This window comes from Acipenser ruthenus, chromosome 21 (genome assembly GCF_902713425.1).
Source record: "Acipenser ruthenus chromosome 21, fAciRut3.2 maternal haplotype, whole genome shotgun sequence".
Classification (NCBI taxonomy): Eukaryota; Metazoa; Chordata; class Actinopteri; order Acipenseriformes; family Acipenseridae; genus Acipenser; species Acipenser ruthenus.
This window is the reverse complement of record NC_081209.1, coordinates 2,104,779-2,128,237: the sequence shown is the minus strand read 5'-3', so window position 1 is coordinate 2,128,237 and position 23,459 is coordinate 2,104,779. Positions and strand designations below refer to the sequence as shown.

The 23,459-nt window shown below is 46.5% G+C and overlaps 2 protein-coding genes across 4 annotated transcripts in view; both read left to right on the top strand.

The window, feature by feature from the left end:
- LOC117426657 (BICD family-like cargo adapter 1) overlaps positions 1–23,081 on the top strand; it is a 31,398-nt gene extending 8,317 nt beyond the window's left edge. Inside the window, exons 3-12 of one of the 3 annotated variants that reach the window (XR_009307992.1) lie at positions 8,483–8,599; positions 9,094–9,105; positions 11,137–11,283; positions 12,341–12,520; positions 13,280–13,498; positions 13,637–13,780; positions 14,210–14,340; positions 19,244–19,364; positions 20,003–20,111; positions 20,875–21,013. Coding sequence is in view for 2 of the 3 variants with exons in the window: in XM_058994220.1 (XP_058850203.1) it covers positions 8,483–8,599; positions 9,094–9,105; positions 11,137–11,283; positions 12,341–12,520; positions 13,280–13,498; positions 13,637–13,780; positions 14,210–14,340; positions 19,244–19,364; positions 20,875–21,060 (1,257 nt within the window). In the remaining variant the exon portion in view is untranslated. Of the gene's footprint in view, positions 1–8,482; positions 8,600–9,093; positions 9,106–11,136; positions 11,284–12,340; positions 12,521–13,279; positions 13,499–13,636; positions 13,781–14,209; positions 14,341–19,243; positions 19,365–20,002; positions 20,112–20,874 lie in introns of all 3 variants that reach the window. The other 2 variants (XM_058994220.1, XM_058994221.1) reach the window with 2 other exon arrangements.
- On the top strand, positions 908–6,714 carry LOC117427641 (uncharacterized). The gene is made up of 2 exons (XM_034045810.3): positions 908–5,104; positions 5,533–6,714. Exons 1-2 carry the CDS (start codon positions 4,636–4,638, stop codon positions 6,327–6,329), a joined length of 1,266 nt encoding a protein of 421 aa, XP_033901701.3. The 5' UTR covers positions 908–4,635; the 3' UTR covers positions 6,330–6,714.
- Positions 23,082–23,459: the final 378 nt, after the last annotated feature.

The following is a 23,459-nucleotide window of genomic DNA, read 5'->3' as shown; positions in this document are numbered from 1 at the left end:
AGTGAAAGTCTCCAAAGCATGACCTTGAAATCAGAGAAGCCGTGCGTGCGGGCAGTGGAGCCTCCTGAAATGCATTTTGAAAAAAGATTAGCAGTAATCCCTTGTAAGACGCTTTGGGGACACAAAGGCTAAAGGCAGGCGGCATATTCTCATCCTGGACATGTCGGGGCATGAAAACAGGCAATTAATGTGACAGGCTTTTTATTAAAGAGGCTGGAACAGTAGGGGGTTGAAAAGTGCAGGACCAGAGCACAGGGCAGCACTGCGAGCAGGCATGCCCATCCACAACGCCGGAAAATCACTCCTGTCATTCAACACAGTTTGGGAGACAATAAGATTCTATGAAGTTGTGCACTAATCTGTAGCAGCAGGTTCCTGGGAATGAAGTATAAGCGATCCCTCCAGTGCACTGTGTGTAATCTCCTCAAGGCCAAGTGAGCAAACAACAGCGGCAGAGCACAGGTTGGTAATTCTATTAAGGAACACCTGACCCAGGCCCAGGCTGTGTTGCACAGGTTTTAAACTACTGTACTGCGTAGAGCTGCTCGAATCCGACACTGCAAAAACGCACGTGGAAATTGATTTAACAAGCACAGCAACGCCACATGGTGTGCCCTTTAAAGAATGCTAACCAACATTTAAAAAATAGCACTTTTTATTATCATTGGTCTCCCTGTTTTCTCCAGCTGGACAAAATCCTTTAGAATAAAGCACCTGAGAGAATATGTTGTTGGAACGGACTGGTGTCAACAAGCTTGCTGAGGACATGAAATCAGACAGAAAGAGGACTAGCGGAGATCTCTGTCTGTCTCTCTGCGTGATCTCTAACGCAGAATGAGAGCTCCCTGGAGTCTCGGTCAGATAGTTTGTGTCCTGAGGCAGGAGCTGACATCTTTTCCAGGTAATTTAATCCAGCGCTGTGAGTCACTCGCAGGCGTGGGGGATGTTGAGACAGTCCTGGCTGACCTTTAGATAAGTTACCATTACTGGCACAGCTTAGCCTGGGAAAAAAACAAAAAAGTGTACATCTCGATGCGGGGGTGTAGTGTAATCTGCTGAATGGCATGCTTTAACCGTGCTTTAGATGAGCCTCTCCTGGTGTTTCTATATGCCTTTTCATATCGCATAGGGTATATTAAGCTAAGCACAGCGAGCAGCAATTAATCAGGCAGTGAATCCTCTTTACATGCATTTACAGCAGCATCATTTATTTAACTGGCTCTAGGCTGGTGTCACTGGTTGCTAGGAGACAAGCTATATTATGCAGGGTCTGTCCAGTAATGTTGCCATGGATACAAGTTTGTCGTTCTATGTGGCATTTAATCCCATCTGGTGCTGGTCTGTGCTGGGCAAAGGCCCTGTAAACCACTGGAAACTGTTCGAGACACATACTGTCTGCCACTCGGGAAGTCGTGTCTTCAGATAACTCTGAGTTTTTTGAAAAGATAAAATTCCAAGTTGAGGTAAAAGAACTCAGAAACAAACGAGAGAGAGATATTAAGGGACTTGCAGTTGTGCTTAAGAGGCTGGAACTACAGTATATGTATTTTTTTCTTCTTTTAATAAAATAGGAGTCAGTTAAAGACTGGCGTTTACACTTTGAATAAAAGCCTCTTAGCTGGATTAAGTGCATGTATTCATTTACTAATTGAACTCCTGTATTTAAAATGTAAACACTCACTCGCTCGCGCACAATATTCTTAGCGGTACATTGAATCAACGTGGTGTTTTGTTTTTGAAGATCTTGCATGCTAAGTTGCTGAAATCACGCAGGTTAGAGTGAATGAAATAGGCCGTGTTTATTTTTGTCTTGTACACACAGATCACACTAATTTTCTCCAAAAGCATATTGAAGGAAGATTTTGTCAAAATAGGGTGTTTTGAATCTTAAAAGGAGGAAATAATATCATTTTGATCATGCAGGTTCTAGTCCTATAATTATTATTTTTCTTTCAACCACCACAAACATTTAAAAGCATTCAAGTGCCATTCTACTCATTTGCTCAAAGTAGCTTTTTAGACGTAGGCGTCCAAACCAATCCAATTCTCTCTCTCATCACCATAGCAACAGGCATGTGACCCTCAATCTGATTAGTCCTGAAGCACTGTGATTGGTGCTTGTGTGCCAGGAGAGTTCCACAGCGTGCTGTCACTCAGAACCCACCTCTCTTACACATGCACCAGGCTGCTGCAGGGTGTTTATTAAAGTACTAAAGGATGATGCCTTCACGTAACGCACACCTGTCTGATGCTCTCCGATACACCCCTCACAGTGACACTGCTCCCCCTGCTGCGTACAGGGTTACTCCCTTACAAAGGGGTTACAGCCAGCAGATTCTCAGAGCTGTTTTACTCCAAGTTCTCATCCGCACCCAGTAACCAAATAAACATTCCAAAGCAACATTTCATTTTAGGGGCTTTCACAATTTTGAGTAAATAGCTTGAATAGCATCAGTCACTGCCGGGCAGGTTCCAGTGACACCAATTACTTCCAGTTACAGTAAACAGTCACTGCGCTTTGCTTCTTACCCTTGACTGCGCCTGGCCTGCCTGAATGTAGTGTGTGCTGAAGCTCTATATTTAACATCAGTGTGGAGCAGAAAGGAAATGCCCACATCACTGGTGCTGGAGCATGCAGTGTGCCTGCTGGGCTCCTGGGACGTCAGACCGTGTGTATTCAGGTCATTCCTGAATGTTTCCTGCTGTTAACACAGTCTCTGCTGGACTCGTTTCTCCACGGGACCCAAGCTGTGCACAAGCTGGACTCTGGGTTCAGCGCACTTGTAATCAAAGCCAGCCAGTGTGCATTACTCAGCAACAAGCAGCACCCCTCGGCACCCGCCAGCGATCCACACACATCTGAACATCTTGCATTGTCGTGGTACGCTGGTCCTGATAAACCCACAGCAACCGAATGCATCACGTCGATATTATTCTGTACAACTCATGGAGCAGATGCAGGGCCTGTTGAAGATTGATGCCGCATTGTAACAGTGGAAAGAGACGGGGGTTTATGGCAGTGGTGGGATCAGACTGTAAACGATCAGCTTGTTCACTCTTATCTCCCTGCCTGCCTCTGTTTGATGCCCTGATACAAACCCTAGCACCCTAATGGCGCTGCCCAGCATGATTTCTGCTGCTTTTTCTCTGAAGGGGTCTGACCAGCAAGTGCACCCAGGACCAGAACTCGCTTTGAAATTCTCTGTCATATTTTCAAACCTGCAGGATTGTATTGGGTGCAACCACAGCGTGACTGTAGAGATCTACAGCACTTCAGAGCAGGAGCTGATGGACTTTATTAATAAAGTGGATGTTTGAATATTATTTTACTTTAATGTGTCAGCGTTGTCATTCCTCACCACTGACCGAGGAGTTGCATCAATCTTACATGGGCTTCAGTGATCCCGGAGGACTTTCCAGTGATCAATTTCCCAGGAGAGGCGGCATTTCTTTGAACACAGGCACTCCTCGTTCATTTTCCAGTCCAGGATTGAGGGACCAGGTCATTTATGAAATGAACACCATCTACCCGACCTCACGACCGGCAGACAGCACAGAAAGAGACGCCTCTCTGGGAGCAGCGATCCCGAAGGCTCGTCCTGCATGATAACCGACACCTGTTTGTTTGATATTTTCAGAGGCTTCGCAGCATATGGCCTTTGTTGCCTCTCTGCTTTCCTGCCAGGGCGTAATGGCTCTGAAATCTGGTCCGTCAGAGATTGATAGACACAGTCTGCTGCAGACAGCTGGCCTGTCGCAGACAGTATCAGTCAGTGTCAGAGCTTATCAACCTTGTTAATTGTACCTTGTGGTGGAAAACTTTTTTCCTGAAATGACTAGGAATGAGTCCAATTTTGGACATTAGGACTGAAAGAAAACTCACCTAGCATAGCCGTTCTTGCCGTTCCACACATTACTCAGCCCCTCCAGGGCAAGCAGGAGGCTCCTAGACAGATCACCGTTTTTATTAAGACCGTTACAGAAAGCAGGCAAAGAACACTTAGCTTAGAATTTGTAGTGTTCATTTAGAGTACAGCAAAGGGTAGCTCTGTTGTAAATTACAAGCTATATATACACTAACCCGTCTCCTGGTTGTTTTTGAAAAATGCTCTGAATATAAATAAAGTGACACTGCAAATTCTCTAAATATGCCAAAAAAAAAAAAAAAAAACAGTGATCACATTCAGGAGTTATTGTCAAGTCATTTGCTAACAACGAAACACTTTGGCACTTCCCGTAATGAAATATATATTTTTTCTGCATGTTCATAATCAAACACTTTGAAATATGATCTTTTGCTTCTTATCTATATAAAAAAAAACACCCCTGGTGTTGCCTTGGCAGCCACTTGTAATCTGTACCACCTGGCCTACAGCCAGTAATCATTTCAGTGTCTTAGCATGCCCTTAAGACCGCTGTACAGCTTCCACAATGAGGTCTTATTTATGTTAATGGCGTTCTGCTTGCTCACACTGGAACTATGCAGCAGGCTTTCAGGGACATGGCGCCACACAGCTCCAACCAATCAGGCGGGGGATGCAAATGAGGCTGGCTCCTTCCTCCCTGCTGCAGCACCAAGCTGCTCTTGCTGGATTTTAAGACTGTCTTAAAACAAAAGGCAGGCAGGCAGGAAGCATGGCAGACAGCATGGCAGACGAGGAGGGCTCTCCCGTGAAAGAGAGGCAGCGCAAACCCAAATTCACCCCGGATCAGATCCAGCTGCTCAGACAGGACGTGCTGGCCCACGCCTCCAAGCTGTACGGGAAACACATCAGCCCGGTCCCAGAGAGGAAGAGGGTCTGGCAGGAGATCACCAGGCACATCAACGAACACAGCAAGACCAAGAGGAGCGTGATCGAGGTGCAGAAGAGGTGGCAGGACGAGAGGAGAGGGATCAAGAAGAGGGCGCAGGACCTCTGGAGGGTTCTCCTGGAGACAGGCCAGTCCCTGGGGGGGCTGACACCGCAGGAAGAGGCCATCCTGGGCACGCTGGATGAGGGGGCTCTGGGGGACTTGGGAGGACCCGGCCTATCCCACTCTGCACTGAAGGAGCAGGCTGCTCCAGAGGACTATGTGTGTGTGCGACTGGGCGAAATGAAACAAGGTATTTCTGCTGTTGTTTTTTAATTCGTTTTATTTATTTATGTATGCATTCGTTCTGTTCTCTTATTTATCTGTATGTCTATTAAACATCTTTAATTATATTCTGTATATATAGTACAGACAGTAAAATACAATTAGAGAGCACAGTACATGTCCAGATACACTGGCAAAGCCTTCTCATTGAAACATTTCTAAAATTGATATTAAGTTTTAATTCAGGTGCTATGGTTTAATTAGGTGTAAAACCCGTTGAGCTCCAGTTCTGATTTGCAGCGGTGACCTCGCCAGAAAGGGACACAAGTTAATCATTAAGTATCCCACAGACCTAAAAACATAAGAAAAGAATATAGAAAAACACATCAGTTAAACAAGCAGCCCGTTCTGTCCAGTGCCGGCGTCATTCTCAAAACGCACGCTTTCTACCTGCAGAGCCCAGTGAATCAGGGGCATCCACTCCCAACAGGAGTGCGGGGGACTGGAAATGTGAATGGAGCAGCGAGGAGAACCACCCAGAGCTGCCCTCCAGCCACCCGGAGCTCAACAGAGACCCCGCAGAGCTGCCCTCCAGACACCCGGAGCTCTACAGAGACCCTGCAGAGCTGCCCTCCAGACACCCGGAGCTCTATAGAGACCCTGCAGAGCTGCCCTCCAGACACCCGGAGCTCTACAGAGACCCCGCAGAGCTGCCCTCCAGACACCCGGAGCTCAACAGAGACCCCGCAGAGCTCCCCTCCAGACACCCGGGCACGTCTGGGAAGACAGCACTGAAGCCCGAGGCGCCATACAGGATCCATCCAGAGGCAGAAGAAGAAGCTACAGCCAGCTGGGGGAACAGTCCACTCCGGAGAGCCCCCCCACTGGCACACAGCACTGGCAGCGTGCAGAGGAGGAGGAGGAGGAGGAGGGTGAGGAGGCACGGGACTGTCGCACAGCGCAGCATGGCCACATCCCTCAGGAGAATGGCAACCAACTCAGAGTCCATAAGAAGGGAACTGCGCTCCCTTTCTGCCAGTGTGGGGGCCATTAGCAGAGAGATTGCATCCCTGGCCGGTGCTGTAACCTCCATTGGCTCTACCATTGCCTCCGCCCTACAGAACATACAGGTCGTCCATGCAGGTTCCTCCTCCCAGGGGCGGGGTTTATCCCCTGGCCAATCGGGCAGCTCAGATCCCGGCCACGCCTCCCAGAACAGTCCTCACAGTCATGATGCAGCCAACACACCATGACATCACAACTAGGGTTATCATTCGATTCCTTAAGGACCAGGGGTCTTGTTTTATAAAGCGTGGAAGCTGTCCTTGAAAGTAAATGACTGGCTGCAGTAGTAAAGTGGTAGAATGTTTTGTATGATTCTGGTCAGTTATTACCTCCGAGACTAGGTTCAGAAGTTCAGGTGGTCTATCTAAAGCAACTCAATGGCTATTGCGAGAGTGAAACAGAAACTCATTTCGGACAGATTTACTTTTTTCAGTGGAAAAGGCATGCTTTTGAAAAGTTTATCACTGGTGCTTTTGTTTTTTGTTCTAAAGATGCATTTTTTATTTTTGTACTTTCTGTGATTGAAACTTTTCTTAAATGTTAGGATTTATTAAACAATATATATATATAAAACTTTTTTTTTTTTTAATCATTTTTGTTTTAGAAACTATTTTGTTCTCCTAACACCTACAATAACACACAAACAGCGTGGTGATAAAGATGAGTGCAGAGTAAAGCGAAGGCTGCCTTTTCAAACCCAGTGATCTGCATGCTCTTCCTGTCCTTGCCCTTTCTGATGAGCTGGAGGTCCAGCTGTCACCCGTCCTCTGCTGGAGGGCAGCTGATCAGGGCACAATGAAAAGGTTGCCTTTAGCTGCGATGTGATGGTCCCATTCCTGGAAGTAACTGCATTGGAGAGGAGTGACGCCTCTCTGACTCACGGTGCTGTGCTGGTTTGCAGGGGGATCATATCAGACACCTGCAGCTCCAGTCCAGGGCTCCTGAGACGTACGAAAGCTTAATCATCTTTAAATGTGGTGCAGCTTCTATTAACCCCACCGTCTTCCAAAGGAATGACTGCTTAGGAAAGCTGAAGCATCCCATAATTATGCAATTAAATACTCATTTATGCCTTACATTCATCTATAATTAATGCCACTGCGCACAGGAAAGCACACAGTTCATGTAACAGCTCGGTTTGTCTGCATCGTATTTTTGTCTTGTTACTGAAGCTATAAAAATAGTTTCTCTTGAGCCGGAAATATTTTGTTCTCCTAAACCTACAATACACAAACACAATGGGGAGAAAAATGACTGAACCCAGGATGGAGTGTATGATGATTTCACTGTGTGTCGTGCATGTGATTTCACTGTGTATGTGATTTCACTGTGTAGCGTATGAGATTTCATTGTGTAGTGTATTGTCAGTTTGAATTACGTCCCTAATGGTGCCCCAGTCTTACCCGTGATTTCAAAAGCTGTAGCTGCACATGCCCCCCCTCCCATCCTGACAAATGAAGTGTGGTTGCATTGAAAATGAAAGCTGTTCTGGTAAGAGCAGGGCGTGCTTGTTCAGGTGATGATAGATCGAGGTTTCACTGTCTCTTCTGGGTCTGCTCTCTGTCACTCACAATGAGCGGATATCCTGTCGTGTTACAATGAATCAAGCCTGCTCTACCAATTAACAGCTGTGTTACAATAGCCGACTTATTGTTTAGTTCTTCCTGCTTCCAAAAGAGCTGCCAAACTTCCCTGATTTAATTAGGAGTTGCGACAGCTTAGCCCAGATCCCTGATCTGGCTGCCTCTCCATTAGTATTACTGGAGCAGTCTGCTTCCTTCTCTGGGTGGAGGGAGAGCACTGCTGTGTGCGGAGGCTTCATTTACTTTAAAAAGCCTGCCTGCTTCGAAAAGCAGATGTCCTTCCTCTATGGGTAGTGCACTGTGTCTCCTCTCTAACTGTCCCCTCCTCGATGGGTAGTGCACTGTCTCCTCTCTAACTGTCCCCTCCTCTATGGGTAGTGCACTGTGTCTCCTCTCTAACTGTCCCCTCCTCGATGGGTAGTGCACTGTCTCCTCTCTAACTGTCCCCTCCTCTATGGGTAGTCCCCTCCTCTCCTCTATGGGAAATGCACTGTGTCCCCTCTCTAACTGTCCCTTCCTCTATGGGTAGTGCACTGTGTCTCCTCTCTAACTGTCCCCTCCTCTGTGGGTAGTGCACTGTCTCCTCTTTTAACTGTCCTCTCCTCTATGGGTAATGCACTGTGTCTCCTCTCCTCTATGGGTAATGCACTGTGTCCCCTCTCTAACTGTCCCTTGCTCTATGGGTAATGCACTGTGTCTCCTCTCCTCTATGGGTAATGCACTGTGTCTCCTCTCTAACTGTCCTTTCCTGTTCCCAGGCGGCGGTGGTGGAGCGGGAGCTGTCTGTCCAGGTCCACGCGCTGCGAGACGAGTTCCGGGAGAAGAGCGTCTCCACCAACCAGCACATGTCACGTCTGGAGAGTTTGCAGGCTGAGGTGAGCCCCCTGGGGTCCCTTCTCCTTCTCAGAGGACAAACAGATCCAGCCAGTCCCTCCCATTGCCAGGTTTAAAAATTCCTCCGAAATGCAACATTAGATCAAATGTTTTTTTGGTGGGCAAATGATATTGTTGTGTTTTATTCTTCAAGTCTGAACATGAAGGGTCTACTTGCTGTCAGTCCACACTTCTATACCAATCTCCTTCCATCTGACCAAATAATGTTTTGTACACGCGTGAGAGCGAGCTACAACTTCTCTTAAGATCTGCCCTGAGCCCTCAGCTGACCCCGGTCTTGCCATTCATTTTTACACCAGCCTGTCCTCAAAGCCCAGATCCTGCTGTAGAAGACAGTTGCATGAGACCCCTTTCGTCCAGACTAGGATAGGGTTACCAGTATACCGTATATATGGATCTCTTTCTCTACTACAATCCAGTTGACTTCTTTTCACTTTGCCTCTGCTTTCTCTCTTCCTTCCCTGGTCTGGAGCAGCAGATCCTAGAGGTAAGTAGATCTCTCTTCTTCTTCTTCTTCTTCTTCTTCTTCATGTTTCACCTGCATGCCAGTAACTGACACCCAACCTTCATCTTCTTCATTCATCTGCTCTTGCTTCAACTGTCTGGTCTTTTCTTTGTTTTTTTGGTGAAGCACATTTTTAACATGGGCCCATCAGTGTTTCGATTGGTTTGCATGAAGCAGTTCCACACAGGTGAAAGAACGTATTAATCCCGGCTGTTAGGTACGCTGCGACACAAGTGCCTGATGCGAGGAGCTGAGCTTTGCTGGAAGGACACATGAACACGCACGGGTCTCTGGTTTTGAGGGAAAGGTCCTGGAGTTTCTAGAAAGGAAAGAAACAACGGAGATAACAGCCCTGAGTCAAAGACAGCCAGCGCTGCAAAACATGAGCAGTCATCAGCAGCCCTTCCCGGAGAAACTTGTCATTTTGTTTCTCAAAACTGGAATGTTTGCTGGCTTGACGCTGCAGTTTGTCAGAGTAACACCAATAGTTCTGCAAAGTCTTGGCATGGTTCCCCAAGAAAAAAAAAAAGATTTAGACTCAAAATCATTCTAGCAGAAATCCTTTTTTTGTTACAGTTGGTCCACAGCAGGATGTAAAGGCCTAAACTGAGAAACCTGGTAATCTCCAGAATTATTCCATCTTGTAGGAACAGTCATTTTGCAACAGCTGTTTTGCAATAGTTTGCATGCACCCACACAGCTCTGTGTACAGTGCACAGAGCTACCAGTGAAACCCAGAAACCTCCACTCTATCTGCAGCAAGCCAGCTCCCTCTTCCTCTACCCAGATTATCTTTTTAGGAAAGTTAAACAGCCTACAGATGCCAACAGGCAAAGTCCACCATGCATTGTGTAGGGGTGTAGTAGACTCATCATTGAGTATTTAGGGTAGATAAAACACAACTGCATGACGTTTTTGCATCCCCCCAGCACTACGAATTATTACAATGAAAATCACTGAGCAAGAGCCTATTATGCAAAGTCTCCTGTTTGCACACATACCTCCCGACTGCATATTAACTGTAGGGAGGAATGCTTCTTCTTGCAGTGCGACGCGTCCCGTTTCATTCTGACGTTACCTTTCATGTGATTGTGACAGTTTGCACTTCTGTGATTGTGTCTGGTAGCTTTGTTCTTTTTCTGTTGTCTAACTACATTCCTTCATACGGTCTAAATAAATGTGTCTTCCTAATGCAGTACTGAAGCTCTCAACAAACAATGCAAAGATTGTTTAAAAAAAAAAAAAACATTTTAAGAACAACCCAACCCCGAGGTCATGACTCTTCCTGGGAGAAAAAAAAAACTTCTTATCTGGGAAACAGTGAAGTCTGAAGGTCAGAGGCAGGAGTCAGAAATGCTTTGAATTCACTTTACAAGAATAAGGGTCTGAAGGGTCTGCGCCAGAGAGATCTTACAGCTCCAGTGAGCCACAAACAAGTTCAGCTTCACAGGAAGCCCATATCCCTGGGGGGAAGCTTCATCTCTGGGTTATTTAAATTATTTAAGTTGGTTTGTTTCAGGTCTGGTTTTATAAATACAATAAATAAATGAAACGTGTTATTTTAGGCTCCTGTTGGTTTCTGCCACAGCATTCAAGAAGAGTCATGAATATCCAACTGTGTTTTATCATACATTCCCTGCTGAAACTAATAATAATACTTTGCTTATTTGTGCATCGTATTGGTTTCTAAAAGTTAAAACATAGTACAGTACTGTATAGTCATCAAAAGCTAGCAAAAACAAAACAGGCATGTCCACATTTCTGAAGCAAACATGTTGTGAGTTTTCACTGTTCACATTTCTGTAGCAACGCTCTGCTTTGCATCTGGGAATTTCAACACCCGCAGCAGCAGCAGCCAGATCCTCTTTGCATTTCACGTGTACTCCCTCGGCTTTGCTAGGCAACACACATTCTTGTTTGGGGCTGCGCTGCGCCCCTCCTCTCGACACCACTGAATCACGAGCAGTGTGAGGCCGCGGTAACTCGACTCGCCCCCTCTCTCTCCCGGCTCAGATAAAGATGCTGTCCGAACGCAAGCGGGAGCTGGAGCGGCACGTAGGAGCCACGCTGCAGGAGAACGAGATGCTGCAGAACACGATAGAGGACCTGCAAGAGAGGACGCTGATGCTGGAGCGACAGAGTCACGACAAGGACCTACAGGTGACTCTAAACAGCCACGTTTCTACATCGGTGGCGTCTGTCTTGCACGGCTGTTGTACCTTGACACTGTTGCTGTTATTTTCTATGTGTTTGCATGAAAACATATAATGTATTATTGCAGCAATACATTTAAGTATTCGGTATTTTAGAAAATAAACGCAGTACCACAGCATCTTTCTTTCAATACTCGATTGTATTCATATACTGTACAGTACCCTTTAGCCCTGTATTGAATGCATTTTGTTTTTGGTTCTTATAAAATGTTGTTTTACTGTAACGGCCCCCATACATTGGTAAGATAAGGCTCTGTGGGAGTTAGGAACCAGTGTAGGCAGAACTCCAGTTTTGGGGCACGTTGCCGTGAATAAGTAACGCAAACAGAATGTAGACAGCAAGCAGCGTCGGGGTCGGTGCAGCGAGGACACCCTGCTCGCTGTTGTATTGCTATTTCTTCGGTACATTTTCTAAACGCTTTGCTCTTTCCTTTACTTTCTTGCACTCTTTTTCTCTCCCCATCACTAGCTCAACACAAGCTAGGATGACTTGAATTACAATAACTGTTGAATTGAGATTCATATTATTTATTTAATGTTTGTATTTGATTTTTTTGTATAATTATTTTAAGCAAGTGGAACCATTTGCAGGATACATTTTAAACCATTAACAGCATTCTAGAAAAGCACAGAGAGATGTGAATTGCGCCAGTGTGTGAGGTCCCGTTACAAGTGCAGGAGGGAGTGAGAGGGGAGGGGAGGGGAGGGGAGGGGAGGGGAGGGAGGGGGAGGGGAGGGGAGGGAGTGAGAGGGGAGGGGAGGGGAGGGAGGGGAGGGGAGGGTGTGAGAGGGGAGGGGAGGGAGATTGTTTCCTTGTGTGGTTTGCAACCTTCACTGGGAACACTCTGTCCTGCACTGAGAACAGCAGCTGTGCTGTCGCGAGACTCATGTAATGATGAGGCATGACTTCCAGTTTAGTGCTAAGCAGTGTGCTTGGTAACTCTTGCCACCCCTGTCCAGTGCAGTGCTAAGCTGCATGCTTGTCGTGTGCTCGTGTCTTGCAGCTGCGTCAGAACCAGCTGGAGCTGCAGGAGGTGCGCCTGTCTCACCGGCAGCTGGCCGCGCGCATGGAGGAGCTGAGCGAGGAGAGGAGCCTGCAGAGCCTGGGCCCCACCTCCACCTCCCTGCTGTCTGAGATCGAGCAGAGTATGGAGGCAGAGGAGCTGGAGCAGGAGAGGGAGCAGGTAAACAGGAGAGATAGAGAGATAGAGAGCCTACACACACACACACACAGGAGAGAGAGAGAGAGAGAGAGAGCAGAGTATGGAGGCAGAGGAGCTGGAGCAGGAGAGGGAGCAGGTAAACACACACAGGAGAGAGAGAGAGAGAGAGAGAGAGAGAGAAGAGTATGGAGGCAGAGGAGCTGGAGCAGGAGAGGGAGCAGGTAAACAGGAGAGATAGAGAGAGAGAGCCTACACACACACACACAGGAGAGAGAGAGAGAGAGAGAGCAGAGTATGGAGGCAGAGGAGCTGGAGCAGGAGAGGGAGCAGGTAAACACACACAGGAGAGAGAGAGAGAGAGAGAGAGAGAGAGAGAGAAGAGTATGGAGGCAGAGGAGCTGGAGCAGGAGAGGGAGCAGGTAAACACACAGGAGAGAGAGAGAGAGAGAGAAGAGTATGGAGGCAGAGGTGCTGGAGCAGGAGAGGGAGCAGGTAAACACACGGGAGAGAGAGAGAGAGAGAGAGAGAGAGAGAGAGAGAGAGAGAAGAGTATGGAGGCAGAGGAGCTGGAGCAGGAGAGGGAGCAGGTAAACACACACAGGAGAGAGAGAGAGAGAGAGAGAGTATGGAGGCAGAGGTGCTGGAGCAGGAGAGGGAGCAGGTAAACACACACACGCAGGTAAACACACACACACAGGAGAGAGAGAGCGAGGCGCCCAATAAGAGCTCATAATAAAGCATGGATATTACAATTCCTCTCTCTCTCTCTGTCTCGTGCAGCTGAAGCTGCAGCTCTGGGAAGCTTTTTGCCAGGTGCGCTCATTATGCTCACATCTCAGAGGAAATGATGTCACAGACTCCGCCCTGTCCACGGACTCCTCGATGGACGAGTCGTCAGAGACGTCTTCGGCGAAGGACGTCCCGACAGGTAGTCTGGACACGGCGCTGCACGAGCTGAAGAGACTCACACAGAACCTGCTGGACGGCAACGAGTCTACGGTGAGAGACGAGGGCGTTTACTGAGACAGCTGCATGTACCCCTAGCTTAGATCGTATTCAGAGGTTTTTATCGGTGCTTTCTTCATGAGATTCGTGAGTGTTTGTATACTGAGTCTCCCTCTCTGTCTCCCCCTGCAGGGCTCCCGGCGCAGTGACGAGGAGGCTCTGGAGGAGCAGGTGAGGAAGCTGGGGGAGGAGTCGCGCACGCTGCGGGAGCTGTACGAGAGCGAGCAGAGCAAGGCCAGGGACAGCCAGGAGGAGGCGCTGCAGCTTCACAACCAGGTACAACTAACTCGGGTCCGAAACACAGGAGGGTTGAGGAGGGCTGCCCATATCATTTACATTAAAGGATACAGAATACGATCATTTTCAGGTTAAATTAGCAGCTTTAGGATATCACATTCTTATGGTCCATACACTAGGAGTATCTCAGTTTACTTAAAAGGTACAATTGAGTTAAAAGACATTCACCTTGATTTTTACCACACAGCCAAATAAAGTGAATCCCCAGCCAGCATATACTACAGGCTGATTACCTGAAAAATGTTTTGAGAAGAATGCAGTCTCTAAAAAACTGCTAAAGCCTAGTTGTTTAAAAGCCGTGGTGAGTGTGAATAAGGTGGTTGGTCGCAGTCTGGCGAGTGTGCTGAGCTGTGTGCAGTGTGTGGTGCCTTCACTGTCCTCACCCCCGCGCTGTCCTGTCCTCTGCAGGCCACGCTGCTCTCCCTGGAGATGAGCTCGCTGAAGGAGGAGAGGGAGCGTCTCAGAGCCATGACAGAGGAGCAGGAGCAGAGCGAGCAGGTCCAGAGAGCCATCCACGACCGCGACGAAGCCATTGCAAAGTACGCCACCCCAGCTGCACAGCGACAGCTACACACACAAACAACACTGGAGTGGCACTGCCTACTGAAGTGTGCCCAGGTCTTGGTTTTAGTGTGAGCCAGTCCAGTCTTTACATGAATTCTGCAAGCCTGATAGAACTGCCGTTCCAGGATTTCCGTTCTGCCAGTCCTGTAAGCCTGTAATATCTAAGGTTACAATCCCACACAGGAGCAAAGTGGAAGAGCGCATTATATGTAAGCGACTGCTAAAATGTGTTTCAAAACTAGTAATTGCTTTACTGATCCATTACTAATCATTTCACTGCTCCAGGGTACTGGCTGCTGTTCATTACTATTCACAAGTGGATGTTGGAAAATCATAACGAGCACTGCAACACATCAACCTGAACATAACAGAGCAGAACCAGACAGAGCACACTGCAACACATCAACCTGAACATGATGACAGAGCAGAACCAGACAGAGCACACTGCAACACATCAACCTGAACATGATAACAGAGCAGGACCAGACAGAGCACACTGCAACACATCAACCTGAACATGATAACAGAGCAGAACCAGACAGAGCACACTGCAACACATCAACCTGAACATGATAACAGAGCAGAACCAGACAGAGCACACTGCAACACATCAACCTGAACATGACAACAGAGCAGGACCAGACAGAACCAGACAGAGCACACTGCAACACATCAACCTGAACATGATAACAGAGCAGGACCAGACAGAACCAGACAGAGCACACTGCAACACATCAACCTGAACATGATAACAGAGCAGGACCAGACAGAGCACACTACAACACATCAACCTGAACATGATAACAGAGCAGGACCAGACAGAGCACATTGCAACACATCAACCTGAATGTGATAACAGAGCAGGACCAGACAGAACCAGACAGAGCACACTGCAACACATCAACCTGAACATGATAACAGAGCAGGACCAGACAGAACCAGACAGAGCACACTGCAACACATCAACCTGAACATGATAACAGAGCAGGACCAGACAGAGCACACTGCAACACATCAACCTGAACATGATAACAGAGCAGGACCAGACAGAGCACACTGCAACACATCAACCTGAACATGATAACAGAGCAGAACCAGACAGAGCACACTGCAACACATCAACCTGAACATGATAACAGAGCAGAACCAGACAGAGCACACTGCAACACATCAACCTGAACATGATAACAGAGCAGGACCAGACAGAGCACACTGCAACACATCAACCTGAACATGATAACAGAGCAGGACCAGACAGAGCACACTGCAACACATCAACCTGAACATGATAACAGAGCAGGACCAGACAGAGCACACTGCAACACATCAACCTGAACATGATAACAGAGCAGGACCAGACAGAGCACATTGCAACACATCAACCTGAACATGATAACAGAGCAGGACCAGACAGAGCACACTGCAACACATCAACCTGAACATGATAACAGAGCAGGACCAGACAGAGCACATTGCAACACATCAACCTGAATGTGATAACAGAGCAGGACCAGACAGAACCAGACAGAGCACACTGCAACACATCAACCTGAACATGATGACAGAGCAGAACCAGACAGAGCACACTGCAACACATCAACCTGAACATGATAACAGAACAGGACCAGACAGAACCAGACAGAGCACACTGCAACACATCAACCTGAACATGATGACAGAGCAGAACCAGACAGAACCAAACAGAGCACACTGCAACACATCAACCTGAATGTGATAACAGAGCAGGACCAGACAGAACCAGACAGAGCACACTGCAACACATCAACCTGAACATGATAACAGAGCAGGACCAGACAGAGCACACTGCAACACATCAACCTGAACATGATAACAGAGCAGAACCAGACAGAGCACACTGCAACACATCAACCTGAACATGATAACAGAGCAGAACCAGACAGAACCAGACAGAGCACACTGCAACACATCAACCTGAACATGATAACAGAGCAGGACCAGACAGAGCACACTGCAACACATCAACCTGAACATGATAACAGAGCAGGACCAGACAGAGCACACTGCAACACATCAACCTGAACATGATAACAGAGCAGAACCAGACAGAGCACACTGCAACACATCAACCTGAACATGATAACAGAGCAGGACCAGACAGAGCACACTGCAACACATCAACCTGAATGTGATAACAGAGCAGGACCAGACAGAACCAGACAGAGCACACTGCAACACATCAACCTGAACATGATGACAGAGCAGAACCAGACAGAGCACACTGCAACACATCAACCTGAACATGATAACAGAGCAGAACCAGACAGAGCACACTGCAACACATCAACCTGAACATGATAACAGAGCAGGACCAGACAGAGCACACTGCAACACATCAACCTGAATGTGATAACAGAGCAGGACCAGACAGAACCAGACAGAGCACACTGCAACACATCAACCTGAACATGATGACAGAGCAGGACCAGACAGAGCACACTGCAACACATCAACCTGAATGTGATAACAGAGCAGAACCAGACAGAGCACACTGCAACACATCAACCTGAACATGATAACAGAGCAGAACCAGACAGAGCACACTGCAACACATCAACCTGAACATGACAACAGAGCAGGACCAGACAGAACCAGACAGAGCACACTGCAACACATCAACCTGAACATGATAACAGAACAGGACCAGACAGAACCAGACAGAGCACACTGCAACACATCAACCTGAACATGATAACAGAGCAGGACCAGACAGAACCAGACAGAGCACACTGCAACACATCAACCTGAACATGATAACAGAGCAGGACCAGACAGAGCACACTGCAACACATCAACCTGAACATGATAACAGAGCAGGACCAGACAGAGCACACTGCAACACATCAACCTGAACATGATAACAGAGCAGAACCAGACAGAGCACACTGCAACACATCAACCTGAACATGATAACAGAGCAGAACCAGACAGAGCACACTGCAACACATCAACCTGAACATGATAACAGAGCAGAACCAGACAGAGCACACTGCAACACATCAACCTGAACAGGATAACAGAGCAGAACCAGACAGAGCACATTGCAACACATCAACCTGAACATAACAGAGCAGGACCAGACAGAGCACACTGCAACACATCAACCTGAACATGATAACAGAGCAGGACCAGACAGAGCACACTGCAACACATCAACCTGAACATAACAGAGCAGGACCAGACAGAGCACACTGCAACACATCAACCTGAACATGATAACAGAGCAGAACCAGACAGAGCACACTGCAACACATCAACCTGAACATGATAACAGAGCAGAACCAGACAGAACCAGACAGAGCACACTGCAACACATCAACCTGAACATGATAACAGAGCAGGACCAGACAGAGCACACTGCAACACATCAACCTGAACATGATAACAGAGCAGGACCAGACAGAGCACACTGCAACACATCAACCTGAACGTGATAACAGAGCAGGACCAGACAGAGGACAGCAAACAGCTCTCTATATCCAAGGAGAATCAGAATCCAACAATTTATTTTTTAAAATATATTTTATACATCCAGGATGTTTAAGCAGAAACAGAGTAATGCATGGAAACCGACAGCCAGCCGTCTAAAGGGTTAAATCTCTGCCTCTGATTCATTTGGAGTGCAGCTGGTGGAGCCGGACCATGAAACAGAAGCTGCAATGGCTCCACCTTGTGGCTATAACCTGTTCCTGCAGTTACTGCAAAGGCTTATCCTGGACCATGTTTCAGGACCCGAAGCCGAATAGGAGGACTGCCTTTCTAAAAGCTGGATATAAAGAGCCCATCTGCTTTTGATTAATTAGGAATTACTGCAAAACCTCTTCTGTGTCTCGGTTTCATCTGACGAGTGCAGTACCACGTACTCTTGTGAAAGTGTGATAGACTACAGCACCATTCACCAAGAGATCAGACCCCTCAAAGCAGCGGTTATTGTACCTGGTCAGGGCAAGAACCAGATAACTATACTATTAAACATGTAAAGCGCTATAATTAATTTCAAATACAATGTTCCTCAGTTTAAAAAAAAACAAAACAGTACTTATCAAGTACATGTAAAAACAAACGGCTTCCCTTTCTGAAATGTGCGCTCTGCAGATTCAAAAGGAGAGGGTTTGGTAGCTGGGGACTCGGAGGCATTCGTGAGTTAGCTCCGACGCGGATCGGCACAAACTGAAAACAGTGAAACGCATTACCCCAGAAGAGGAACATTTTACCCAATCAATTGCACTTGATATTCCAACTGCCCACAGGACTGGTAAAACACGCATCTCCTATGTAGGTCAGGCACCAGAACAGGAGCTCCTGTCCTTGCTTTGTGTGTGACAAGGATTGGGGGCTGGCTTTAAACCTCTGGGACAGTCTGCTCAATGCAAACCACTGTTTCTCCAGAGGCTTATTGCTGGGACTTTTCCCATCAATATCCTGTTATTGTAACGCTGTACTCTGATCATGCAATTACTGTGTCATTGCTACCGGTGAAACACGGTACTAGTGGAACCCCTTCCTTTCTCAGGCATTTTTCCAGTGCAAGGGATCATTTCAAAATAAGATCTTTAAATAAGTACCATCCTGTTACATTACAGCTGCTCACCGGGCTTCTTTGGATAGCGTTGTTTAACTGTATGGGAATGACAAGAGGAGTAGTGATACCAGCGCGGCAGCTGGAAATAAAAACACATGGCAGCTTTTAAAGCGACTAGTTATGGGTGATATTCTCAAACACAGAATAGAAAAAAAACTAAATGCAGTCTTGATTTCAGTAATTGTGTTTCATTGGCTGGCGGCAGTGCGACCCCGTCGCAGGTCCCGCCCCCCTGACCTTTGCCCTCTGTGTTCCAGGAAGGCCGCGGTGGAGATGGAGCTGGCTAAGTGCAAGATCGACATCATGGCTCTGAACAGCCAGCTCCTCGACGCCATCCAGCAGAAAGTGAACCTGTCCCAGCAGCTGGAGGCGTGGCAGGTGAGGCTGGGGACGCACCCCTTAGAGTAGACCCCGCAGTGAAAGCACAGCAACGTGGAATAATGCACAGCAAAGTGAAGCACAGGTCAGCATTGTCAACCACAGAGGTGTGGAAAAGCATAATAAAAAACAAACCGAGGTAAACTAACCTGTATAAAAATGTCCCATAGTAAAAAGCTTAGCAAAGTGTAGTAATACACAGTGAAAGCATGGTGAAGCACAGGTAAGCATTGTACAAGCACAGAGAGGTGTGGTAAAGCATATTAACAAGCATGGCAAACTATGGTAAATGCACAGTAAAACCATGGGAAACCTTTATAAGGGGCATGTTATCTATAACTACTAACCAGTCAATAAATCAATCGCACTGATCTGGACAGTCAGGCAGCAAACAATCTCATATAATGCCCAAGTGATTTGAGACGACACCTTGGCTGTGCTGTTGTGTTCTGTTAGGCAGGACTGTATCTTGATAAAGGCAGCAGACAGACAGCAGAACGTCTTTGTGCAATCAAGCTGCTTCTGAATCGCCTGCCCTTGAAGCATCGAGATTCTCTCTGTCTCTGCTCTGTGTGTATGTGTCTGGCTCTGTCTGTTTCTCCGCTGTGTTATCTTACCTCTGTTTCTCCTGGCTGCAGTTTTGTTCCTCAGGGCTTTTTACTATCTGGCTCCTCTGGTTTCTGATCTAGTGGCCTTTCTCCGCTACCGTTCCCACCGCCTCGTGGTACCCCCCCTCCTGCCTTCGAGGTGAGCCTCACTGCATCATCCCACCCCCTCACTGACTCCTGCCTCCGGTCACCCCTTCCACCACAAAACCATCTCTGTGCTCCAGCCATTGCCTTGACTTACTCATTTATTTCCTGCAGATTCATTCCACTCGGTGTGCATGGCATCAGATTGCTAAACGATGGTATTTAATCACGTCGCTGCTTTTCTAACCAGGGGGGGGCATGTCACATCTGCCATTGTCCTTTTCATTTCAAAAGGTGCTGTAAAGGTGAAAATCATAAGTGATGTAACTGTAATGCAAAGTGCAAGAGGACCCGCTTGCAGATGTGAGGTCAGACACAATCCAAGAGCAGATCAGATCGGGGTTCTGCCCTGGAGAAGAGACCCGAGAGATCCGCTTCAAAATCACAGAGTAGACTACGAGTGTCCTGACCCTCTCTGTGTCTCTGCCTTTCTCTCTCTAGTCTGCTTTACTGGCATGACCATTTAAACCTTTAAGGTGCAAGAGATATGTGTGCCGCACACAAAAAAAACCAAAAAACTAAATGATGCTAACTTTCTTATTTTTACAATGAGGCGTGCGAAACAGGGTTTAAAGTTTACTGGCAGGATGGATCTGCTCATCCAGATTGTCAGTTTCCTCCTCGTGATACCCAAGTGACTCGAATGTATTTTCAGAAGAAAACATTTGAACAACAACTGCTCGATTCCTTGTGTACCTGAAGGGGTTAAAGGTTACAAACAAACTCACTGAAAGAATTTCAATCTCTCTCTCCGTCAGGATGACATGCAGAGGGTCATCGATCAGCAGCTGATAGACAAGCACCAGGAGGAGTGGAGCGAAACGCCCTATTCCTTCTCTAGGGGGGCGGGCCGACGCAGCCGAGCGCCTCCCCACGCCAGGCTGGAGCGAGCTGGGGAGGACAGCGAGGGGAAGAGCCTCTTCTCCTTCTTCAAGAAGAACTGAGCCTGTCAGATACTATCACATGACATTTTATATTTATATTCATTAAAAAAAGAGACTATCGTCAGCAAGGGAGAACCCAAAGAATGAAAAGTATTTTTTGATAAAGGTTTAAGATATAAATGTTTACATGAGTTAGAGTTCTGGGATTCAATTTAGACAAGGGATGCTCAGTAGAAAGGGTCACAGTCAGCACAGTCAGATTTTAGATTTTTTGATGTCGAGCGCAGGAAGTTTAGTTCCTACAGAAAGAAAAAACACAAAGCTGAGAATCGAGTCTGGTGCAAAAGATGGCAACGGAACACCGATGCTCTTTTGAGTTGAGTTCGATACACACTAGTCATCATCACAGAAGCGAACTCCAATGATCTGGAATGGAATGCTGTCACTAGAATTGTGAACAGCACTGTTTCCTGCAGGTTGTGATTCTGAGGCTGTGCTTAAGTGCTTGACAGTCAGGCTCCAGTTTCTGTCAAAGGCAGGAAGTCCGGAGAAACTGTTTCCCTTTGTCCTTAATTTAGAACGAATAGCTTTCCGATCCGATGCTCTGGAGTTATGTGAAATGCATCCGATCCCTCTCCCTGTATGAAAGTGTGTGCTCTGGAGTTATGTGAAATGCATCCGATCCCTCTCCCTGTATGAAAGTGTGTGCTCTGGAGTTATGTGAAATGTATCCGATCCCTCTCCCTGTATGAAAGTGTGTGCTCTGGAGTTATGTGAAATGTATCCGATCCCTCTCCCTGTATGAAAGTGCGTGCTCTGGAGTTATGTTTAATGTATCTGATCCCTCTCCCTGTATGAAAGTGTGTGCTCTGGAGTTATGTGAAATGCATTTCTAAAACCCTGAAGCAATAGTGAACGTCTGGCATGTTATCTGCACCACGGAGGAGGATTAGTCCCATTGAAATCCTGTTCACTTTTAAAGGAAATACAGCAGGATTGTATTTTGCAGAATAGGGAAGGGGTGGCAGTTTCTGAAAACATGGAGCACTTTGACAGAAGAATGTTATGCTAAACTGTCAATCAATGGTGGGACCTTAATATGACAACAGAAAAGGGCGATTGTATGTACATATATGTAAAGTAACACACTACATGTAACTCGTTACTGTAAATCTGATGAAATCTTTCAGTAATATCATACAGTTTGCATCCTTTTAGGGACAGGTAGTGAAAACATTACCGTTGGTCCCATTTTGTTTTTTCAAACCATGGCTAATGCACAGCATGGGATGTGAAGGCCCTTCAGCAATGCAATTCAGATCTTACATACCGTTAAATATCATCTCATTACAAACTGGCTTCAGAGGAGGGAACGAGGGGATCCAGAGCTGGATCTTCAGAGAAGATTTCGAGCTGCAGCCTGACCAAACTGGAAGCAGCAGCTCTGGAAAACGGAAACTGGAACCACTTACATTTCTTTCAAAATAAGAAGTTACTGTAACTGGTTACAGTTGATAAAGTAACTCAACTATAACAACTCGTGACTATAACAAATTACTTTTAAAAAGTAACACCCCCAGCACTGTTTATGTACGTGTATGTGAGTATATACACACACACGCGCACACACAGACGAAGAATCCAGCATCAGTTTCAGTTTGGGTTCAGAAACCACTTCTGCCCTTGTAGGTTTTACTTTCTGTTACTTGGACTGTAGAATGTGGAATGCACGGATTGATGATGTATGAAACACTGTGGGCATCTTGCAATGTGAAAACGATCAGTTTGTACATACAGAACATACATAGTAATGTACATAAGACAGTTTACAGCTGTTCGTTTTTCTAGATGGAATTGAATTTCTAATGCAGTATGTACTATTTGTATATATATTTAAAAAGAAAAAAGTGTACTGTTTTATATGTACCTGTACATGGAAAAATGCATATTTTTAGTATGAAAAACACTGCTTTTTATAGTCCGGACTCGTAGGGAGTAATAATAAAATAAATAATATTTTAAAAAAATCTATTAAGTGTTTGTGCAAAAGCCACTGTGACACAATAAAGAGAAATGTTTTACAGTAACTTGTGTTTGTTAGAATTTACAAAAAAGGTACCACATGAATTCTGTCACCCACGCTATCTGCTGCAGCAACACAAAATATTTATTTTTCTTTAATGTAAAAACCAGAAGCCTCTTTGACCCCCCCTGCTGCACGAAGGTTAACTGGCATTGGTTTAAGTCCCATTGTTTTATTTAGAGTTTATAAAAAGGGCTAGGACTGTAGCAGGATGACAAGCTACCATCAAATCTAATCCTCAAGAGGGGTTCAACACCTGGAAGCAGCTGTGAGTGTTTAGTTTTGTGGTAATCAAACCAAGCCCCCTTCCAAGTGAACAGAGAGCCCTGTTCCTGGTGCACTTGGTTTTGAAGTGCATTCTGTTTCAGATCCAGGT

Bases quoted from the DNA above. Each gene is read 5' to 3' on its own strand.
- LOC117427641 (XM_034045810.3), top strand. From the start codon at position 4,636: ATGGCAGACAGCATGGCAGACGAGGAGGGCTCTCCCGTGAAAGAGAGG. The intron at 5,105-5,532 runs GTATTTCTGCTG...TTCTACCTGCAG, and splicing joins ACTGGGCGAAATGAAACAAG to AGCCCAGTGAATCAGGGGCA.